The 21,254-nt window shown below is 41.0% G+C and overlaps 1 protein-coding gene across 1 annotated transcript in view; it reads left to right on the forward strand.

The window, feature by feature from the left end:
- The window catches only part of PCCA (propionyl-CoA carboxylase subunit alpha), a 4,227,722-nt gene that overhangs the window by 438,412 nt on the left and 3,768,056 nt on the right, over window positions 1–21,254 (forward strand). Inside the window, exon 4 of the mRNA XM_044071233.1 lies at window positions 20,094–20,162. Within this exon, the coding sequence (XP_043927168.1) occupies window positions 20,094–20,162 (69 nt within the window). The remainder of the gene's footprint in view (window positions 1–20,093; window positions 20,163–21,254) is intronic.

Consider the following 21,254-nt stretch of genomic DNA (forward strand, 5'->3'; position numbering starts at 1 on the left):
CCAGTTTTAGCTTCTGTTGGTGTCTCTCCTAGTTCATCAGGGTCTGTGCCTAAGAAGCACATGCTTAAAATGGCAGAAGGTTTGATTACTCTGATTAGAGGTTCTTTGCCCCGCCCTGATAAGAGGCCTAGGGTGGAGCCAGAGTTGGGAAGTTTTGAGCAGGCTTCGGATGTTTCAGAGTCTTCAGCTGAAGACTTGCAGGAGTACTCTCCTTATTCTGATTCTGATGCAGATGATTCCACTCCTTCTGCTTCTCCTCCAGAGGATTTTTCTTTTTCAGAGACACTTCATTCTATGAGGGAACATTTTAAGTGGGAAGGTCAGGACTTCTCTGATTCTCGGAAAAGGCTTAGGGAATTTTTGCTGTTACCCCAGCATAGGCCCTTGGCTATACCCCCTGTTCTGGATGTTGTGGAAGATGTGTTTGCAGAGGCTTCACTTAATCCTGATTCTCTGCCTCCTGCTCCTGTTAAACCGGATAGGTATTACAGGGTGCCTGTGGCTCATAAATATCTTTATAAGAGTCCTAGGGCGGACCCAGAAACTATTAGTCAGGGACCTAAGGGTGTCAAGGCCTCTGTTGTTAAGAATCCGGTTCCTCTAGATAAAGAAGCCAGAGCTTTGGATAGATGGGGAAAGAAGGTCTATACATCTTCTACCTTAGCTATGAGGGCTTTGAATTGCCAGTTTCATATGTTGAAATATCAAAACTTTCTTCTTTCTCAATTGAAGTCTAAGGTGGATGCTCTGGCGGAAGGCATTGAGTGTAAAGAATTACAAGATTTGGTGCATGTCTCTGAACAGGTGGGTAAGCATTCATTACAGTGTGGTTTTGATGCTGTGCAGGCCTTGTCTAGGGTGGCTGCCACTGGCTCAGTTCTTCGCAGGCATGCCTGGCTGAAGGATCAGAATTTATCTGACCATGTTAAGACAAGGATTTTGGATGCTCCTTTGCAGTCTGAGGTGTTGTTTGGTTCACCTGTGGAGTCAGTCTTGAAGAAAATGGAAGACAAGGCTAAGTCTATGCAGGCTGTTAAAGATTTTTTGCAAGTTCAGCCTCCGAAGTTTAGTAGGAATTGGCCTGCTAAGGGGTGGATGTATCCTTCTTATGATTCTCAGTCTAGGGGTAGATCTAGACGTGGTAGGGGCAGAGCTCAGAGTTCTTTCAGGCCTAGAACAGGGAGTTCATCTGCACAATCTTCGGGTGAGGGCAGGGGCCAGTCCTTTCGTAAACAGGCCCAATGACCTACTTTTTCAGCTGCCAGATCCTTCTTCCCTGGCAGCACCTTTGGGAGGAAGGTTAGCACTCTTCAAGGAAAATTGGATGTTGATTACCCAGGACAAATGGGTATTGGATATCATACACCAGGGTTACAAGTTTTATTTCCATACCTTGCCTCCTTTCAAAGGCATGCCGGACGTTCCTCCTCAGCAAAGACTAGAGGCTCACAAACAAATTTCTCTGCTACTTCAAATAGGGGCCATACAACCGGTCCCTCTGCCAGAAGTGGGCCTAGGATTTTATTCTCGCATGTTTCTAGTACCAAAGAAAGGAAACACGTGGAGACCAATTTTGGATTTATCTATCCTCAACACATATCTGGACATTCCCAAGTTCAAAATGTTGACGTTACAACAGCTTTTACCTCTGCTAGGCAAAGATCACTGGATGGTGACTCTGGATCTCAAGGAGGCTTACCTTCATGTTCCTGTCAGGCCCAGTTGCAGGAAGTATCTGCGTTTTCGGGCTGGGACTTCACATTATCAGTTCTCTGCATTGCCCTTTGGCTTATCTACTGCGCCCAGAGTGTTCACGAAGGTTCTGGCTCCAGTGGTAGCTTTCTTCAGGCTAAGAGGAATACAAATCTATCCTTATTTGGACGATTGCCTGATTCTGGCCCAAGAAAAGGACGAACTTCTTCATCATCTACAGTATGTGATGGCAGTGTTAAGATGCCTGGGGTATTCTGTGAACGAAATAAAGTCCAGTCTAGTACCCTCTCAGGACATGTGCTTTCTGGGTGTGAGACTGAATACAGCATCCCAGATGGCCTTTTGACCCCGGACAAACAAAAGAATCTTTCTCTTTACTTCCACCAATTGTCTCGTCAGTCCAGGCTGACTGCAAGGACAGTCCTTCAAGCCTTGGGGTTCATGGCATCTTGTATTCTGGTACTTCCCAATGCCAAACTGCATATGAGGAAGCTACAATGGTATCTCAAGAATGTATGGACACAGCACTGCCAAGATTTGGACACTGTCATTCAGATAATACCTTGCATTCAAAAGGAGTTTTTGTGGTGGGCTCAGGAATGTCACCTAAACAAGGGACTCTCTGTGACCCGCCAGAGGCGAGTCAGATTTTAACGACAGATGCCTCAGACAAAGCTTGGGGAGCTCATCTAAATGGAAAATGGGTACAAGACACGTGGCCTGCCAGACTTCAACATCTACATATCAACTTGAAGGAGATGTTAGCAGTCCAATTTGCATTGATAGCTTTCAAGGATTTACTTCTTCCAGGGCAGGTGTTGATTCAAACAGACAACACAACTGTCATGTGGTACATCAACAAGCAAGGGGGAACACATTCTTATCCTCTATGCAGGCAAGCAATGATTTTGTGGGAGACTGCTCTCAGTTTACAGCTAAATCTTCAGGCAAGGTTTCTGCCAGGAGCACAGAACTCCTTAGCAGATGTGTTGAGCAGACAAATTTTGGATCCCCACGAGTGGAAATTGGATCCTCATGTATTTCAGAGATTGACAGTGTTATGGGGAACTCCAGACATAGATCTGTTCGCTTCTCCACTAAATTACCAGCTGCCAAAGTTTTGCACAAAAGGTTTCATCCCACAGCTTGGAAAGTGGATGCTCTCTCATTCAATTGGAGCAATCTTCACGTGTATGCCTTTCCACCTCTGCCTCTCCTCCCAAAGGTACTCCTGAAGGTCAGACAGGACAAGCCAAACATGATTTTAATAGCTCCAGATTGGCCTCGACAGCACTGGTACCCATTACTGAGAAGTCTGGTACGGGAGCCTCCATGGCCTTTGCCTTGATTCCTCACCTGCTGTCTCAGGAGAACAGTCATTTACTCAATGTCAAACTTCATTCTCTACATCTGACATCCTGGCATATTCTGTTTTAAACCCTGGAGGGTCTCAGCTTCCACAACAAGTTTTGAATGTTATTTTGGAGGCCAGAAGGCCTAGTACAAGGAAAGTTTACGCTGATAAATGGAGGAGATTTTTATTTTGGAGTACAGCAAAGGACTTTGATGTTTCTAAACCTAATTTAAGTATTGCGCTTCAATACCTTACTGAGTTATTGGACAAAGGTTTGTCCTTCTCCTCTATAAAGGTTCATGCTGCAGCAATTTCTGCTCACTATGACTGTGACCCACCATTATTTTCTCAGCCTTTGTTTAAGCAATTCCTTAGAGGGGCAAAGAATACAAGACCCCCACGTAGAGCTCCTACTCCTGCTTGGGATCTCAATTTTGTGTTGGAGAAACTCACTCTACAACCTTTTGAGCCGGCAGCATCTGCAGGGTTGAAATATTTATCATGGAAGACTGCTTTTTTGTTGGCCATTACCTCTGCGAGAAGGGTTTCTGAATTACAGGCCCTTATGGCAGTTGAGCCTTTCTTAATTTTCCACAAGGATAGGGTGTCTTTGCGTACTAACCCTTCTTTTATGCCTAAAGTGGTTTCTAGTGTGGCTTTAAACCAAACTATTCATTTACCTACTTTTTATGCAAAATCACAAAATTAAAGAGAAAGGATTTTGCACACTTTGGATATACACAGACAGTTGCGATATTATTTGAGCAGAACTAAAGGGTTCAGGCAGTCTCAGCAGTTGTTTGTTTCTTTTGCTTTGGGTTCTCAGGGCAAACCTGTTTCAAAACAAACTATTTCTAAGTGGATTGGTTTTGTATTGCTTTCTGTTATTCCCATCATGGTAAGGAGATTCCAGCTGGGATTAGGCCTCATTCCACTAGGGCTACTGCCACTTCTACAGCTTTTTAAGGGGTGGCTACTAAAGATATTTTGGAAGCAGCTACTTGGAGTTCAGTGCATACTTTCTCTAAGCATTACCACCTTCCACTTTACTCTAAATCTAGGGCTGGATTTGCCACTGCTATTTTACAGGGCATTTTGGCAGCTCCTAATGCTTTATAGTTTTGCCATCCTCCCTTACCTCTGCTTTGGGATTCTACCCATATGTAAGGACTGCAGCAATGTGAGATGAAGAACATAGTACAGTTTTGTACCTACCATAAATGTAGATGTTCAAGATCCACATTGCTGCAGTCCAATACCCTCCCTCCTTCCCCTCTGTAGTTGAAGGTGGTGGTGTGGTTTGTGTTGTACATATTGTAAATATGGTTAGTGCACGGGTGGTTGGTTAGTTTTGCTGGTTTTTGGCTTTGGCCTTTCTTGTTAGGGCCTTCTGACATCTGGGGCAAGAAAAGACTGAGGAAATGACGTCGGTCATGCGCTTTTGTACCCTGACGTCCTGATGTCAGTTTTAAGCGCCTTGACCGACGTCAGCCTAATACTTTGGTATTCGGGCCGACCGAGGACAGCGGACTACCCATATGTAAGGACTGCAGCAATGTGGATCTTCGAACATCTACATTTATGGTAGGTACAAAACTGTACTTTCTGTAAATCCCTGGACTAGCGTGGAGACAAGTCCTTCAGAGGCAGAGGAGGGAGTTCAAATGGAAGATGTCATCCTTGGGGCAGATGGGACCCACATAGTCAGGGTTCCTGAGATTCCTTTCCAGGTAGACCCTTTCAGCACTCCTCAAAGGCTGCCCAACTGCCCACCTTCTGGGGGAGTTGGGGGTCAGAGGACACTTCTCCTTGCACCCAGAAGCCTGGGCTGCTATAACAAAAGATTCTTGGCTGCTAAGAATAATATCCAGTGGTTTTCATACCCTTTTCCCAAATTCCCAATTCCAAACAAAAGAAGCTCTCCAACACTCTACCCAGTCAGAGGGAAGCTGCAGCACAAGAACTTCAAAAGCTGCTGGACAAGAGTCATCCGGGAGGTCTCACCAGACCAACCAGGATTTGGAACTTAATCAGGGTTCTTTTTAGTGCCAAAAAAGATAAGGGACCTGAGACCAGTTTTGGATCTAAGCAATCTAAACCAATTTGTGAAGAAATCAAAGTTCTAAATGGTTACTGTTCAATCCATTCTTCTCATTCTACTCAAGAGCAATTGGATGCACACCAAAGATCTTCAGGATGCGTGCTGTCATGTCAAAATAGACAGGCACTCCCAGAGAAATTTACACTTTCAGCTGGGAGCCAGTCACTACCAGTCAGAGCCCTGCCTTTTGGACTCACCACAGCCCCTAGGGTGTTTATCAAGTATATGGCAGTGATAGCAGCTCACCTGAGACTATAGGGATTCCAAGTGTTTCAATATCCAGACAACTGGCTTTTCACTGACCCAATCATCTAAAACAGTCCGGGGACTATTTACTCCAGATTTGTCATTACAGTCAATACTACCAAATCCAAACTGACCCCGGTACAGAGCCTGGAGTTTATTGGTGTCCATCTAAACACAAGAAATCATATATATTTTTTTTACTTTCTCACTATGTATGCAGTCTCATTTCTTAGGTTCATCAAACTCTTTTTCATCCTGTTCCTCCTGCTAGACTTATTCTTCAAGCCTTAGGCTCCATGGCAGGGTCCATAGTAGCACATTACTTTATGCATGTTCTTTAATGTTGTTTAGCTGCTCGATGGACTATTCTTCAATGGTCCATGTCTTTTCCAGTCAAACATACTCAGATATGTAAATGCCATATTTGCTGGTGGATCCAGTCAGATGGCATTTACCTAGGTTGATGTTTTGTTCTATCTCCCCTGTTGACCACAGTGACCACAGATGCCTCTCAACTGGGGTGATGGGGGCATTACTTGGGTAGGACTGTCCAAGGCACTTTGTCCCCCCAAAAGACCAGTTTGCATGTTATTGTCTTGGAGATGAGAGCAGTCTATAAATGTTACAGGTATTTCAAGATGCTGTTCCTCTAGGGACCATTGTGGTTCAAACCGACAACATGTCTATGGTCTGGTACATCCACAAACAAGGTGGAACTCAATCTTACCCCCTCTGAAGCTGTATGTGTGGGAATGGGCAGTCTCATCCAACTGCTTTCTAGCAGCAATGCGCCTTTTGTGGAAATACAGCGTACTGGCGGACAAACTCAGCAGGTCCAGTTTCATGCCTCAGTCAATGGCAGAGAAAATTTTCCACTGTTGGGGACAATCATGCTCCGATCTTTTTGCATCTCCCCACAAAAAGCGTAGCAGATATTTTGCCATGATCCCTCCTGAGGGGGAGTTACCTAGAGATGCACTAGTCCACGTTTGGCCCTCTGGTCTCCTTTACACCTATCCCTCAGTACCTCTGATTCCAAAATTTTTAAAGATAGCCAGTCAGTTGAAGAACTCAGCCATCCTCATTGCCACTTTTGGCCTCACCAGGTTTGGTTCCCCTTACTTTGGTCTCATCTTCTTTATCCTCCTTGGATACTGGCCCCAAGTCCAGACCTTCTGTCACATCCTCAGGGATGAAACATCTGAATATCCCAGTCCTCAATCTAACTGCATGTTTTCTCCAGTTCCATTAATGGCTAGACAGCCCAGGCTTTATTCTCTAGTACACACCATACTTTTATCGTCACAAAAAGGCCCCACCAAAAGGATTTACAAAAGTAAATGGAAAAAACTATAATTTTGGGCTCTGAAGAATAACACTGATCCATTGACTGCCCCTGTCTTTGCTGTATTAGACTTTTTTTTCTTTCCTCTTTAAAGAAGGTGTTAGTTTTTCCACAGTCAAAGTACAATTGGTAGCCATATTAAAAGCCGCAGTGGTGCAGCGATAGCGTTGTTGTCTCGCAGCAAGAGGTTCTCCTGTTCGATTCTCGGGTGCAGCACCTTCTGTGTGGAGTCTGGATGTCCTCCCCGCGGTCGAGTGGCGTTCGAAAGACGTGTAGAATGGGCATGCCTTTGTTGAAGGTTGGGCATCGAGCTGGCACCTTGGCACTATAAAAATCTACTGCCAATCAGCAGACTGGAGTTCCGCTGTGGCAACCCCTAACCGGGAAAAGCCGAAAGAACAACAGCAACAACATCTAATTTTCATTCAGGGGACAAAAAGTCTTCTTTGGCTGCTTCCAAGTTATGCAAGACCTTTTTAAAAGGCATTTTCTTGCTTAGACCTTCAGTAAGAGATCAATCACCTCTCCAGGATTTAACAGTAGTACTGCATGGTTTGACTCAAAAACCCTTTGAACCTTCAGCAAAAACTGACTTAAAACTCTGAAAGCTGAGAACAGCGATTTTTTTTTCCCTGGGGAAAAAAATCGCTGTTCCAACACAAAACACACAGACACTACTAACTATGTCTAATGTGGGGGGCTTCGTCCCCACACCTCCCCCCACTTAAATATACCAACTCCGAGATCACACCACAGTGGAGGAAATAGCGAAGCCGCGGAAATGGCCCACTGAATTCTTTCCCTAGGAAAGAATTCGATGTTCCGCGGCTTCGCTGTTCTCTGTCTTCGAGGTTTTGGGTTCGATATCATAACATTCGAGGTTTTGCAACTTCGAAGTTATGATATAGACCCTTTTTAGTGGCTATTACTTCAACCAAAAGGATTTCTGAACTCCAGGCTCTTTTATCGAAGGATCCTTACACTATTTTTCATAAAGACATGGTTACCTTACGAACCAATCCTTCTTTTCTACCAAAAGTGACTTCTGAGTCTAATATTAATCAAACCATTCATTTACCAGTCTTCCTTCGAAAATTTTCAAACGAAGGAGAATACTTGCTACATCTTTTGAATGTGCATAGACAATTATGTTTCTACTTACACAGAAGAAAAGAACTCAGAAAAACAGACCACCTATTCATCTCCTTCTCACTGAGTCAACTGGGTTGTCCAGTGTTGAAAGTTACATCAGCCACATGGATAACTAACTGCATTTCCTGTCTTTATTCTCAGTAAGGCCTTACTGTGTTAAGACCACCTAATGCCCATTCAACTAGATCCATGGCCACTTCATCTGCCTTTTGGTCAAGAAATTTCATCGATGATATTTCCGCAGCAGTCACATGGTCCAGTGCTCATACCTTTGTTACACATTACAAATTGAACTTAATTTTCAGAAGTACCACTGCCTTTGGTTCCTCACTTCTCTGACATATCCTTCCATGAGGGCCACCCAAGATTTACTTAGTTGTGGACTTTATTCCATACATTGAAGAAGAATGAAACAACCTCAAATATAAAAGTTATGTACTCACCATAACTAAGCATTTTTGTTGTCCAATTTCATTCTTCCTCAACTTCCCCTCCTCCTTCCCCATTCCTGTCATTTTCTGAAGTGACCTGATAGATTTTTTGTTGGAACCTGCAGTTCCGGTTTTGAGCCCTGCTCCAGTTTCTGTTCTCCTCTTCTGTTATTTCCTGAATGCTTTATGGTATTAAATTTAATCTGAGATATTGGGAATGGACTAGAGCATTATGGGAGAGGGAGGAGCTCCAGAGTTGCATCCAAATTATGTAGTACATGGCTGATTCGGATCCAAGGATTGGATCCATAACCCACACATTGAGGAAGAATGAAAATGGACAACACAGATGTCTAGTTATGGTGAGTATGTAAGTTTTATTTTTATTTTGCTTTTTTAAGACTATACTGTTTGTTCTGATTATGTGGTCTGCTTTGTTTCTAGTTAGCAATCCAGTGAAGTATAAAAGCATTGATGTTTAGTTGGGCTGGCTTATGATGCCAAGGTTGGAGAATGGTATCAAATACTGTGGCTAAGTTCAGATTAACAGTGTGGATAAAAAGCCCTTTATCTAGGGATTTGATGATCTTTTTTCAGAGAAGTTAACAGGATTACGAAGGTACAGTCTACCCCTGACAAAACTAAACTGTAAAGAGTTTACAGACTGCAGATGTAGTATATCCCTATTGAAAAGTTCTATAGCTTTACATGTAAGGCTGGTGAGACTGATGAACGTATAATTACCTGAGTCAGTGGAGGGGCCACCTTGTAGAGGAGAATATGTATGGTGTTTCTCCACGGTTCCTATCACGTAGTCAAACATTTACAAGTTTGAACCACATATGGTCGAGACCATATGTGCGGATTTGTAAAAGTTAGAGCGTTTGAATGGAAATCTCCGTAAGCGGTGGTTTCCATTCACTTCAATGTGGTGCAATCTCAGAGTTGGTATATTTACATAGTGGGGGGTGTGGGGGTGCAGGGGTGCTTGCCCCCCTGCTTACAACAAGTTATTGTTTTGTACGTTGTGTAATTATTTTATTTATTTATTTTTTTTACATAGCCAAAGTTCTGTAACTTCGAACATAATGGTTCAACCATTAGGTGTTCAGAGTTGCGGAACTTCGACTATGTAATATAGACCTGTTTCTCCATTCTTAAGGCATTTACTTATTTATTTAGATGTGGTGTCTGGGATACAACACTGATCCATGTAGACCTTTTTTCAAGCCAGCTCAGAGATTCAGGAGAAAGGCAAATACATGCAGTGTGATTTTGATTGAAACTGTTTGGGGGAGGTTTCATTGGATGATGCTTTAAGCTTGCAAGTAAGCAGCTGGCTGTATTGTGTGGCCTCTTGGAGGTATTTTTTTTCTTTTGGAGACAGAGCACTTGAGACTTGGTTAATATTAATGTTGGGGGATTTGGCCTTGTCAGGTATAAAAGGGACCAAGGGGTGTAGTAAGTGGAGTGAAGTTATAGTTGAATTCCCCACCTCCTCCACCTCCAGCCTCTTGGTAGAGAAGCCATTTGTGGATCCATGTCCATTAGCATGTGTAACTACTCTTTAGCCTTGCGATGAGAGGCATTTCAAGAAACTGTCAGTTTAGGGCTTATGTTCAGAGCAAAGTTGTTGTGCATAAATATACTAGAAATTAGGGTGTTTCTGCTGGTGCTGGGGACACTTCAACTTTATGTACTTCATGAGCACATTTGAATCCAACTGGCAACACAATATATCTTGGCCAAAGCTCTTGCCTCCCCCATTGTGCCTTTTTTAGGCCATGTCCCAAAGACAAATCTTCCAACATAAAAGATCTGTCAAAAAGCAATGTGAAGGTCATGTTGCTCAATGCTAGGAGCCTTAATCTGAAAATGCACTCACTAGAGGCTCTCCTTACACTGGAAGATGCCAATGTCTGTGCAGTCATGGAAACTTGGTTCAGGGCTGCAGAGAGCACCCCTGCCTTACCAGGCTATACCTCATTCCACACTTTCTGACCACAAAATGAGGTTGGAAAAACTAAGGGTGGTGGAGTCTCTCCCTCTTCATTATGGACAGGCACACCTCCAGACTGGTTTACCAGCATGATGCACTGCAATTACTCCAGGTGCAACTGACAGTTGGCAAAACACCCATCCAAGTTATAGCCAGCTGTAGACCCCCCTCCATGTCTCAGGACACCCACGTCTCCTACCTGGACCTACTTGACTCCATCAAGGTACTCCCTAACACCCTGATCCTTAATGACTTCAACTACTCCATCATAGACTGGGTGAACTATACCTGCACTAAAGTACTCACCCAATGATTCCTTGACTTCATCATTTCTAATGCACTAGATCAGCTGGTCTTATCTCCCATAAGGGGAGATAACATACTTGACTTGGTTCTCGCCAACATGGGTGACCGCTGCACCACTCCCATAGTATGTTCTTCCCTGGTGAGATCAGATCATCAGTCTGTCTCATTCGAAGTTTCTATCCCACCCAACCCCTCCCCAGCCATAACCAGGCTAAAAACTTCTCAAAAGCTGACTACAACCTCCTAAGGGAGGGTATCAACAGCTTCACACCATTGCCCCCCCCCAGATGATGCAGACAACTATGCTGAACAGTATGTCAGTGCAGTATACAAGCACCTGTACAACTGCATAGACTCGGCCATACCCAACAGAACTAAAATATGCTCCTCAAGGAAACACAAACCTGTCTGGTGGACATCCTCTATCAACAGGCTTTACCAGAAAAAGAAGAAACTGTTGTCCAAGGGTAAAAAGGGACAAATTCCAAATCAGAAAAGCTCCTTTCTCTGCCCCAACAAGCAAATTAGATCACTAGTGAAAACCTCCAAAGCCAATTATAAGTTGGAAATAGCTTCCAAAAGAAAGGGAAATGACAAGTCCGTCTTCAGTTGCATTAGGAATCTCCATGGCAAAGCCCAAGTTTGCTTCAAACTAGTACTTAATGGTACCACTTAAACTGATCTTGATGACTTAGCCAACCTTCTGACTGATAGGTTCAACACAAACTTCACCCCCTTATCACCCTGCAAAGGCCCAGTTGACATCCCTGATATCTGTCCCACACCTCACATCTCGGTAGATCAAGTGTTAAAGGCCCTATCCAAGTTGAAGAACACAGCTTCTATGGGATCTGATTGTATCCCAGGCTGTATTCTGCACCATCTCCAGCAAGAACTAGCTTCGCCATTGAGCACCCTATACAACCACAGCCTAACTACAGGCTTCATTCCAGCAGAGTGGAGAACTGTCATTGTCATCCATTTGCACAAAGGTGGTGCCACAACTGACTCTGGGAAACTATCAGCTCATCAGCTTGACAAGTCTGATCTGTACAGTCATGGAGCGTATTATTATGGATCTCATAAACAAGGACATAGGCAGTCTTCAGGCACTCGACCCCACTCGATTTGGATTCGTCAGGGGCAGATCTTGCCTATTGAACTTAGTTTACATCTTTGAGACTGTCTCCAAGGTCCTGGATGAGGGAAAGTCAGTACATACAACTTACCTTGACCTGACCAAGGCCTTTGACACAATCCCCCACTCAGGCATCATCAAAAAGCTAACACAACTTGGTGTCAATCCCTATTTAGTCAGATGGGTGGCCAACTGGCTCACAGATAGGACCCGCAAGATCAAAATAGGCACTGCCACCTCCAACAGCAGACCTGTTCCTAGTGGTGTTCCCCAGGGCTCTGTCCTGGGACCCCTGCTGTTTGTCATATACTTCTCAGAGGTCCAGGCAAGGACAAAGGACCTGTGGCTGGCCAAGTTTGTGGACGACTGTAAGTCGGGTGCTGTCATTGACTCCCCAATTGATGTTAGCATACTGCAAGAAGGTCTCTCAGCTACAAATAACTGGTGCCAAACTCACAGCCTTAAGTTAAATGCAAAAAAATGTATTATCGTACCATCCGGCAAAAAACATGACCCCTGCTATTACCATGTCAGTGGCAACCTCCTAAGCATACAACCTGTGGTGAGGGACTGGGTACTCAGGTTGACAACAATCTCACATTCAGCATGGTCAGAAAAGCCTTTTACTTGGTTCATCTCATAAGTAAAGGGATTGCATCCAGAAAAAAAGGAAGTTATTACCTCTCTGTACTCCTCCCTTATTAGACCTATAATAGAGTATAATGGACCTATAATAGAGTATAATGGCCCATTTGGTATGTACCTCTCCAAACACCTGCACAAACTGGAAAGGTCACAGAAATACCACACAAAGAGAATCCATGACCTCCAACACCTATCCTATACAGATAGGCTTACATCACTATCACTCTACTCAGTATCATACAGATTGCTCAGAGGTGATCTGTGTCTCGTCTACAAGACAATGTCGGACCCTGCCTTGCTGGAGATGCTCCATATCCGTAAGTCTAACTCCTAGCGCATTACCTGCTTGATGGGCCTAAATCTAATATGCGGCATCAACAAAACCTGCTGGAGAGATAGGTTTGTCTCCCAGAGGCTGCCCTGTCTCTGGAACAGACTTTCCATACATGTCAGAATACCTCACCGATCCTCTTCAAACGCAATCTTGATGAGTGGATGGGAAACCACAAATTTGGCCCAGGGGTTTCACCCTTGTCCCTCACTGACAGGTGTGATAGGTTTTTTGGAATAAACTCTTGGCTAAGCTTGTAAGGGCCCCAGGGCCATTAGCCTAGTAATCTCCTATGATCCTATGAATAGTATCAAACTTAGTTAAGTCCACACACCAACGTAGCCACAAGGATTCCAAATCAGAAAGAAAACCTGCTCGCAAATAAGACCTAAACGCAATTTTATTTAATTTTGTACAAGCAAGCAAAACAGCGTTTTCGCTACTCTCACTAGGTAGCTTCTTCAGAGGCTAAAAAGAGCACAAAGTCAGCGCTCTTTAAATACTACGGGTACTTACAATTAAGACCCTTCTTTCACATATTTATTAAATTAAATTCAGTCACTGCAATCAATGTGATTATAAACCAGTAGTGACAAAAAACAAGCTTAATATAGCAAAAAGCCACTACAGTACAATAAAATACAATAATTAAAACATACAATTACTCGTATGTAAAAAGCATAATAAATCACATGTAGTTGCACATTAAAAAGTGTACAAGCTTTTGAAAACTTATACAAATCAAGGCTAAAGGGATAAAAGTGTGCTCACACAATTATTAACTAGTTATGTTCACCATACATTCAAGTAACCACCTACAAACAGTAGGTTAAAAGGCATACTACCCTAAAAGTATATGGCAACCTGAAAAAGCCTGTTTAAATTAGTATAAAATTTAAAAATGTAAACAGTAAGTGGACAACTTGTAAGCACCAATAGGCAACCTTATATTAACTACAAGTACTAGTTATAGTTATGATCCTATGAATAGTATGGTACTTCAAAAATCGGGTTGGGGGCACTGCATACCTGTTGTGCAGTGAAGTTGTGATTGTGTGGAAGTAGTCTTTTGAGAATAAGAGTTTCCTTTTGACAGTCCATTACTGGAGGAATCCAATTCTCAGCAAAGTGACAAAGCAGGAAAATACTGTTACCTTACAAATGGTTATTGTGCCCTACCATACCCCTTTTTTCACAGATCACAATGACCAGTGTGCATGCATTCTGTTTGCCTTGTTTCCCAATGCTAAATGCATTTCATTTGCTTTTTTTTTTTTTGCTTGGTTTACAAATGGAACACCCCAGTGAGAGATTCATTGTCATTTCAATGACCTAACTAAATGGCCTGTTTTATGCATTTTCCTCCTTCTCAGTGGTTGTGCAGTATCTGCTCCCAAATCATATAGTTAGGTGTCAGGTTGGTTCTTGTAATATCATTCTGGTCATACTGAGTATGGCTTCCACCACTAGTTAGATTCCATGTAGCCCTGTTCCCCATGCTGGCCTCTTCACCCTAGCTACTGACTCTGTAAGGTGCTCCACCCTCATGTCCAAATGCTCACACTGAGCAGATGGCTTTTCCAGATTCTGAGATGTCCTGAACAGGGTGTTTCCATTCTTTAGGTAAACTAATGTCCTTCTGCTCTAAAGACCTTTAAAGGCACATGAAAGCAGTTCACTTTCTAGGTTGCAAAACAGATCTTTCCCTTACTCTTCACCGTGTCCAAAGTATTCAGTAAAGGACTACAGGACTCTGCCTCTTTGTTCAGAGATACTTGGCAGTGATATCTAGTTTCCATGCAGGGCAAGCTTTATAAATCCTAACTTGACTCTGTGTCTGCAAGGCTTCATATGGGGATGTTACTACATAGAACTCGTTTAGTACAAGATCCATTTCCACCATGGGACATATATTTATTGATGTAAAAAAGGCTTGTTCCATTTCAGCTAGCAACCTATTATTCTTACTGTCTATCACTTCTGCAAAGCATGTCTTGGGACTGCAGGCTTTGTCAGTATCTGACCTTTTAAAATGATAATATCACCCTACACTGTAATCCTTATTCTGTGTTAATGGTGGCCAGAGGACTAGTTTATTTCAGGGCTTGCACCTTCCTGTTTATTTGTGCAGTAGTGGAACAAAGGCAAGTCCTTCCTCTACAGGTGTTCACAAGCAGCTCAGATGCAAACAGAACAAAAACGTATGGAAGAATTATCAGCTGTTCTTTGCTCCAGGAGCTGAATGTGTGTGTGTGTGTGTGTGTGTGTGTGTGTGTGTGTGTGTGTGTGTGTGTACACACACACATATTATATATATATATATATATATATATATATATATATATATATATATGTGTGTGTGTGTGTGTGTGTGTGTGTGTGTGTGTGTGTATACATATACATACACACAAATACACACACTCACTCGTGTGTGTATGTGTGTGTGTGTATATATATATATACATATATATATACATATATATATATATATATATATCTATATATACACACACACACACGTGTGTGTGTGTGTGTGTGTGTGTGTGTGTGTGTACATATATATATATATATAAGTAAAAGCTGGTGCACGAATCCAAACCACTGCTCCGATTCCAGTATGCAACTGCCCCAACAGTGAATCAGCACTCGAAGTAAAACTCTGCTGGAAACCAATACAAAGATCCAATAACAAATCATGTAATCGTGTACAGAAAGACTGACAATAATAATACAAAATAAAGAATAAATTTAGTAAGCAGCCAACAGCAGCAAAATAGAACAACAGGCGCACAGCAATAGACCATGTTTAGCGTACCGGTTTTGCCTACTGGCATCATCAGTGCAACAATACACATGCTTGAAACAAATGATTTAAATAGCTACTTAAAAGAGCCACCTATATAAAAATGTATAAATTCAACATTAACATAACACATAAAAATATATATTTCACACCATTAACCCCCATAAAGTGCTTACAAAAACTAAACTAATATATTCAAAATTATTGCATCAATATTGAAATAAACAAATTAAATCAAAATTAATTCTCTCGAAAATACCCATCTAGCAATATATTCATTAAGTCCAGGCTTGTACATAGCACCCAGATTTATGCTCCAATGTCTTTCCTTCCTATCCAGTAATTTATGTTTAGTTAATTTTGACAAATTATTGCCCACTATTACATCCAAAACCACAAAAATAGTGTGTGAGGAAATGTGCTCTAAACAATGTTTAAGTAAAGCACTTCTTGTTCTTTTAAAATTAATGTCACTTAAATGAGTAGCTGTCCTATGTTTAAATGGACAGGACATTAGGCCCACATAGAATGCACCACACCGGCATACTGCCATGTAGACAACCCAGTCTGTATTGCACATAATCGACTGTTTAATCTCAAACACCTTAGAGGTGGTAGTAGAAGTAAAAGCCTTTGTTTCTGAGACAACCTTGCAATAGACACAGTTGCCACAGTGTGTGCACCTACTAGACTTGTACTTTTCCCTTTTTAAAGAAAGAAAGATGTTCTCCAGTAGTTCTTTCTCTGCTGTAACCAAAGTGACAGTAATCATCCAACATTTGTTCAAAAAATGGATCTCTCTTTAAAGTATGCCAATGTTGATTAATAACCTTATGTATCTTAAAAGTATTGCTTCCATATGTAGTTATTAATTTGGGTATGCTGAAGCCCTCAACAAGTTTAGGTTGATTATTTGAAGGACATAATAAATTCTCTCTAGAAGTATTAGCTGCTAATGTATAGCATTTGTAATGTCAACTAACCTATAACCTATTTGCAAAAAAATATTTTTCATTCTATATGCCTCTCCCTCAAAAGTCGTAGTACTGCTGCATATTCTCTTCAACTGTAAAAACTGTGCCTTAGGAATATTTCTTGTCACATGGTTAGGATGGCAACTATCAGCTCTTAATAGCAAATTCTTAGTAAAGGGCTTTCTATATATAGTAGTTGCCATAGAGCCATCCACCAACTTGGTTATATTAACATCTAAACAGTTGATAGTAAATAAACCCAATTTACCTATGAATTACAAACCAAAATTATTTGAGTTAATATAATCCATAAACTCATTCCAAATATCTTTTGGGCCATTCCAAACACACCAGCAATCATCAAGAAATCTGTGCCACATAATTAAATATTTCTTAAAAGGATTGTCATCAGCATAAATCGACTTAAGTTCTAAATATCCCATAAATAAATCTGTATATAAAGGAGGAAAAGTAGCACCCATTGCGGTGCCCTTAATTTGTAGGTACCATTCCCCCTGGTAGTTAAACACATTGTGCTCCAAAACCAAAGCTAATAACCTGAATAAAAACTCAGTATGTACATCTGAATATATACCAGAGAAATATAGCCAGTATTTCATGGCTGTTATACCCTCTTCATGGGGTATGCTAGTATATAAGGAATGCACATCCATAGTGTCTAAGAGGGCATCATTAGGTATTTGCAACTCATTCATCAATATTAAAAATTTGGTAGTATCCTTAATTCTTTCCTGGACCAAAGGTGTAAGGGGCTTGAATTGACTTTCTAGATATTTTATTTATTTATTTTTTATTTATTTATTTTATTTATCATTTGTTGACCGGGAAAGTCCGACTAGGTTCCACAGATCCTGTTTTCAGCGGAGGCCCGGGGAGAAATGCTCCAGATGCATGTCTTTGGAATGTGGGAGGAAACCGGAGTACCCGGAGGAAACCCACGCGAACACAGGGAGAACATGCAAACTCCACACAGAAGGCACCCCAGCCGAGAATCGAACCGGAGAACCTCTTGCTGTGAGGCGACAACGTTAACCGCTGCACTACTGTGCCGCCCATTCAATTTGGGTAAAGGTTCAGTAAGGGAGCGCCATCCTGACACAGTAGGTCATCCTGAGGTACTCCTTAGCAGATTTATGAATTGTAGGGCATATACAAAAATACTGTGGTAAAGGGTCATCCACCATAAGATGTAGTACTAAATTCTCAGTAATGATGCCAAATTCCTTAACTTCAGATAAAAAATTATCAATATATAGCTTAAACTCTTTGTTGGATCTATAGTTAATTTACAGTAAGCAACTGTATCATTTAACTGTGTTAATAACTCTTTATCATAATCCTTGGAGCCCCACCCTATCAGCATTTAACGCCACTATCTGGTCATTATCCATTAGTTGACTTAATACCATTCTTTCCCTTTTGTTAACGTTGCTGTTAAAATTTCTAAAAATTCTTTCACACAAATCTCATAATACCCACTGTTCCAGTAATCTCACAATAGGGTGGTATGGGGGTTGGAAAGTAGTTTTCCTGAAAGTAAAAGGAACATTAGCATCTGGTGGCTCCTCATCCCTCTGACTATAAAAAAGTTTTCAGTTTAAACAACAAAACTCTTTTATATCCATAGCTGTTACAAACTTAGAGGTATAACAAAATGATACAAATCCCAGACCTTTATTTAGCGCATGAACTTCTTGATTAGAAATAGAAACAGAAGTCAAATTTGCTGTGAGGTTATGCTCATCCTGGTTTTGTTCAGTCAATTCTGTAGTTGCATTGACATTCAATTCCTGAAGGTCTTATTCCTCATATGTTTTCTATCCCGACGTCTAAAAGACCTCGGCTTCTGTTATACAGAGTGAATTACCATCAATAATATCTTCCTCCATTGGTTTCAGTATCTGTATTTAAGACATTGTAGACTAAAAATCAGAAGCGCTGGATTCATAATTAGAAGCAACAGCCAACCCCTTTGAAATAGAGCAACTACATTTCCTTTTCGGTTTAGTATACTTTTTATTGTCTCCCGAAAAACGCACCATATGTTTGGATTTTTTCGAGTATAGGTATTATTTTTATGATGGTCATTTAAATTTCTGTTACATTTCTTCATCTAATGACCCCATAATTCAGTCTCACATTCACTCATCTCCTTAAGAAACTTCGAGTGCATTTCCCCGTAGCCTTTCTATTTCTCAAACTGCTGTAAATTATCAAAATTATAATTCAACTTATCATTCAGAAACGCCAATTGTTCTTCATAATACTCTGTTAGGGTTTCCAAAAAGAGTTTGGAAGCTGTCTTCTGTATTGTTCTCCACTTATCAATGAACTTCTGATTTTCATTTCTCACTCCTGGTTCAGAATAAACTATTAAGCCCAGTGGAGCTATTTCAGTATTAATGTAAACACGTAAGACCTTAATATGCCATACGTTAGCCCTTACCTTTTTGCAGGTCTCTATTAAATGTGGGAATTCGTCAACAATTGTGACTGTTTGGTTATCACCATTTCCAACCTTGTTCACTTCATCACTATTTAACTCCATACAGTCATATTTATCTTTAGCCAAAGTATCAATAAAACTTGCAAACTGTTTGCCTCTGCCGTAATGCTGCTAGAATCCAGAAGATCCACAAGTCACGTTGCTAAATAAGTCCAACCAGCTTGAGTATATATATATATCTATAGATATATATATATATATATATATATATATATATATATATATATATATATATATACATATATATATATATATGTGTGTGTGTGTGTGTGTGTATATATATATATATATATATATATATATATATATGTGTATAGATTTATTTATTTTTATTTTGTTTACTAAAAGGTACTCAAAAAATTTATCACCCACACACACACACAAAGCACATATGGCTATTGCACTGACTTTACTGCCTTCTTCTGCAGTACCTCATTGGATGGCATTTGTGGAGTATGACTAGGCAACTTTGTGTTCTGCACACATAATCGTGGATCCATTACAATTGGAAGTGGTTTCCTGGTCCAGATATTTGTTTGGAGCGACTGTGACTAAGCAGTAGTTCCGATGAGGAAACACCCATGATGCCCAGCTAGGGATTTTGTAATTCTAGTCCTGCAGCAGGAGAGGAAGTCTTGTCTAGAACATCAGAAATGGAAGTAATGAATATTTGCCATAGTGTTAGATCTGTGAGTGAAGCTCAGGCTTCAGCAACGTCCCCCTCCTTCAGTCCACTTCATTTTGCCTCTGTCTCCTGAGTGCACTGTTTATCGAAAAGAAGGCGATAATCTTGCCTGGGAAAGTTCTGTCTGCTTACTGGCCTTAACCATACGAAGAAGCTCCCTCTGTCCTACATCCCCTCTGTTCACAAATCTATTACCATGGTAAACCCAGGACGTTTGTGTCTTACTGTATATGCCATAACAGTCTGTCCTTGTACCATTGTTTTAAATACAGTTCTCTTTCTCTTAGTATTACATTATTGTGGTTGAGACAACATTGACATTGTATTTATCATTTACTAACAGGTTATTAAAACATGTAAGCGGATGGGTATCAAAACGGTTGCTATACATAGTGATGCAGACTCTGGAGCGGTAAGTTGTACATTTCCTTTTTTATGTTTTCTAGTTTAAGCTCATGTATAGCTCTAAATATGTTTTTTAATGATAGATAGATGTAGGGTGTGATGAAGTGTATACTGACCCAAACTGTGTAACCTATAGTTCCCTAATAAGAAATGTGTGAGTTTCCTTTTTTGTCTTACAAAATGGCTAAATATTATTAGTATTAAATGTGTGGTTCTTTTTATTTGTCAGTGTTTACCAAATAGCTTGATTAGTCTACATATGCTAGGCAGCTAAATGCTTTTATATTACTGCTTGCTTTTTTGATTTGTTTTTTTGCTGTTGCATTTTCAACTAAACTAAAACTGAAGGTATCTCTCACTCAACCTGTTGGCTAAATATGGACAAACTGCAGTGCTGGTATTGTAATATGGAATCTGATATTGTTAATCCTCATTCATTTTTTATGCATGGGTATCGGTTCCGACCTCGGAACTGAGCTGGCCATTTTCCAAGCTTGCGTCGGCTTCAAACTCTCGAGCTAAACTCTTACCCACAATCCCCCTCTCCCTGTTAACTCAGATTTCGTTTGCCGCATTGCCATTCGGCCGTGACAAGCTACTTCTCTTGAGCTAAGTACAGTCATTTGTTGTTTAATAGTTTTACAGATTACTTTTCTGTCAGAAAAGTTCATATTTTATTGTCTCTTACCCTGTTGTATCTAGCGTATATAATTTCTTCAGGTTTTTCTGCTTCTTTCTTTACCACTTTTACTGTGAGGTATTCTCTCTTTACCATCGTTGGTAACCCTTTTCCTTTTTCTCTTCTACCTTCGGGTACTCTCTTGTACCATTGCTGGTAACTTTTCTATTAATTTAATGTGCTGTCATGGCAGATGAGAAAGGTAGTCTGGGGTTTAAGTGGTGGTCTGATTGTGGACACAAACTGCCTACTTCTGATGGCACACTCTTTGTGTGTTTATTGTTTGGGAGCTTCCCATTTGTCTGTTGACCCACCCTGTACTATTTGTGAGAATTTTTCTAATAGAACCTTGTTGGAAAGGAAAAACAAGCTGGTACTGAAGGGACTTCTAAAATCTCCCTTTTCAGAGGCTGTTTCTGA

The sequence above is a fragment of the Protopterus annectens genome, chromosome 5.part0, assembly GCF_019279795.1.
Source record: "Protopterus annectens isolate FY-2018-M chromosome 5.part0, PAN1.0, whole genome shotgun sequence".
In the NCBI taxonomy this organism is placed as follows: Eukaryota; Metazoa; Chordata; order Ceratodontiformes; family Protopteridae; genus Protopterus; species Protopterus annectens.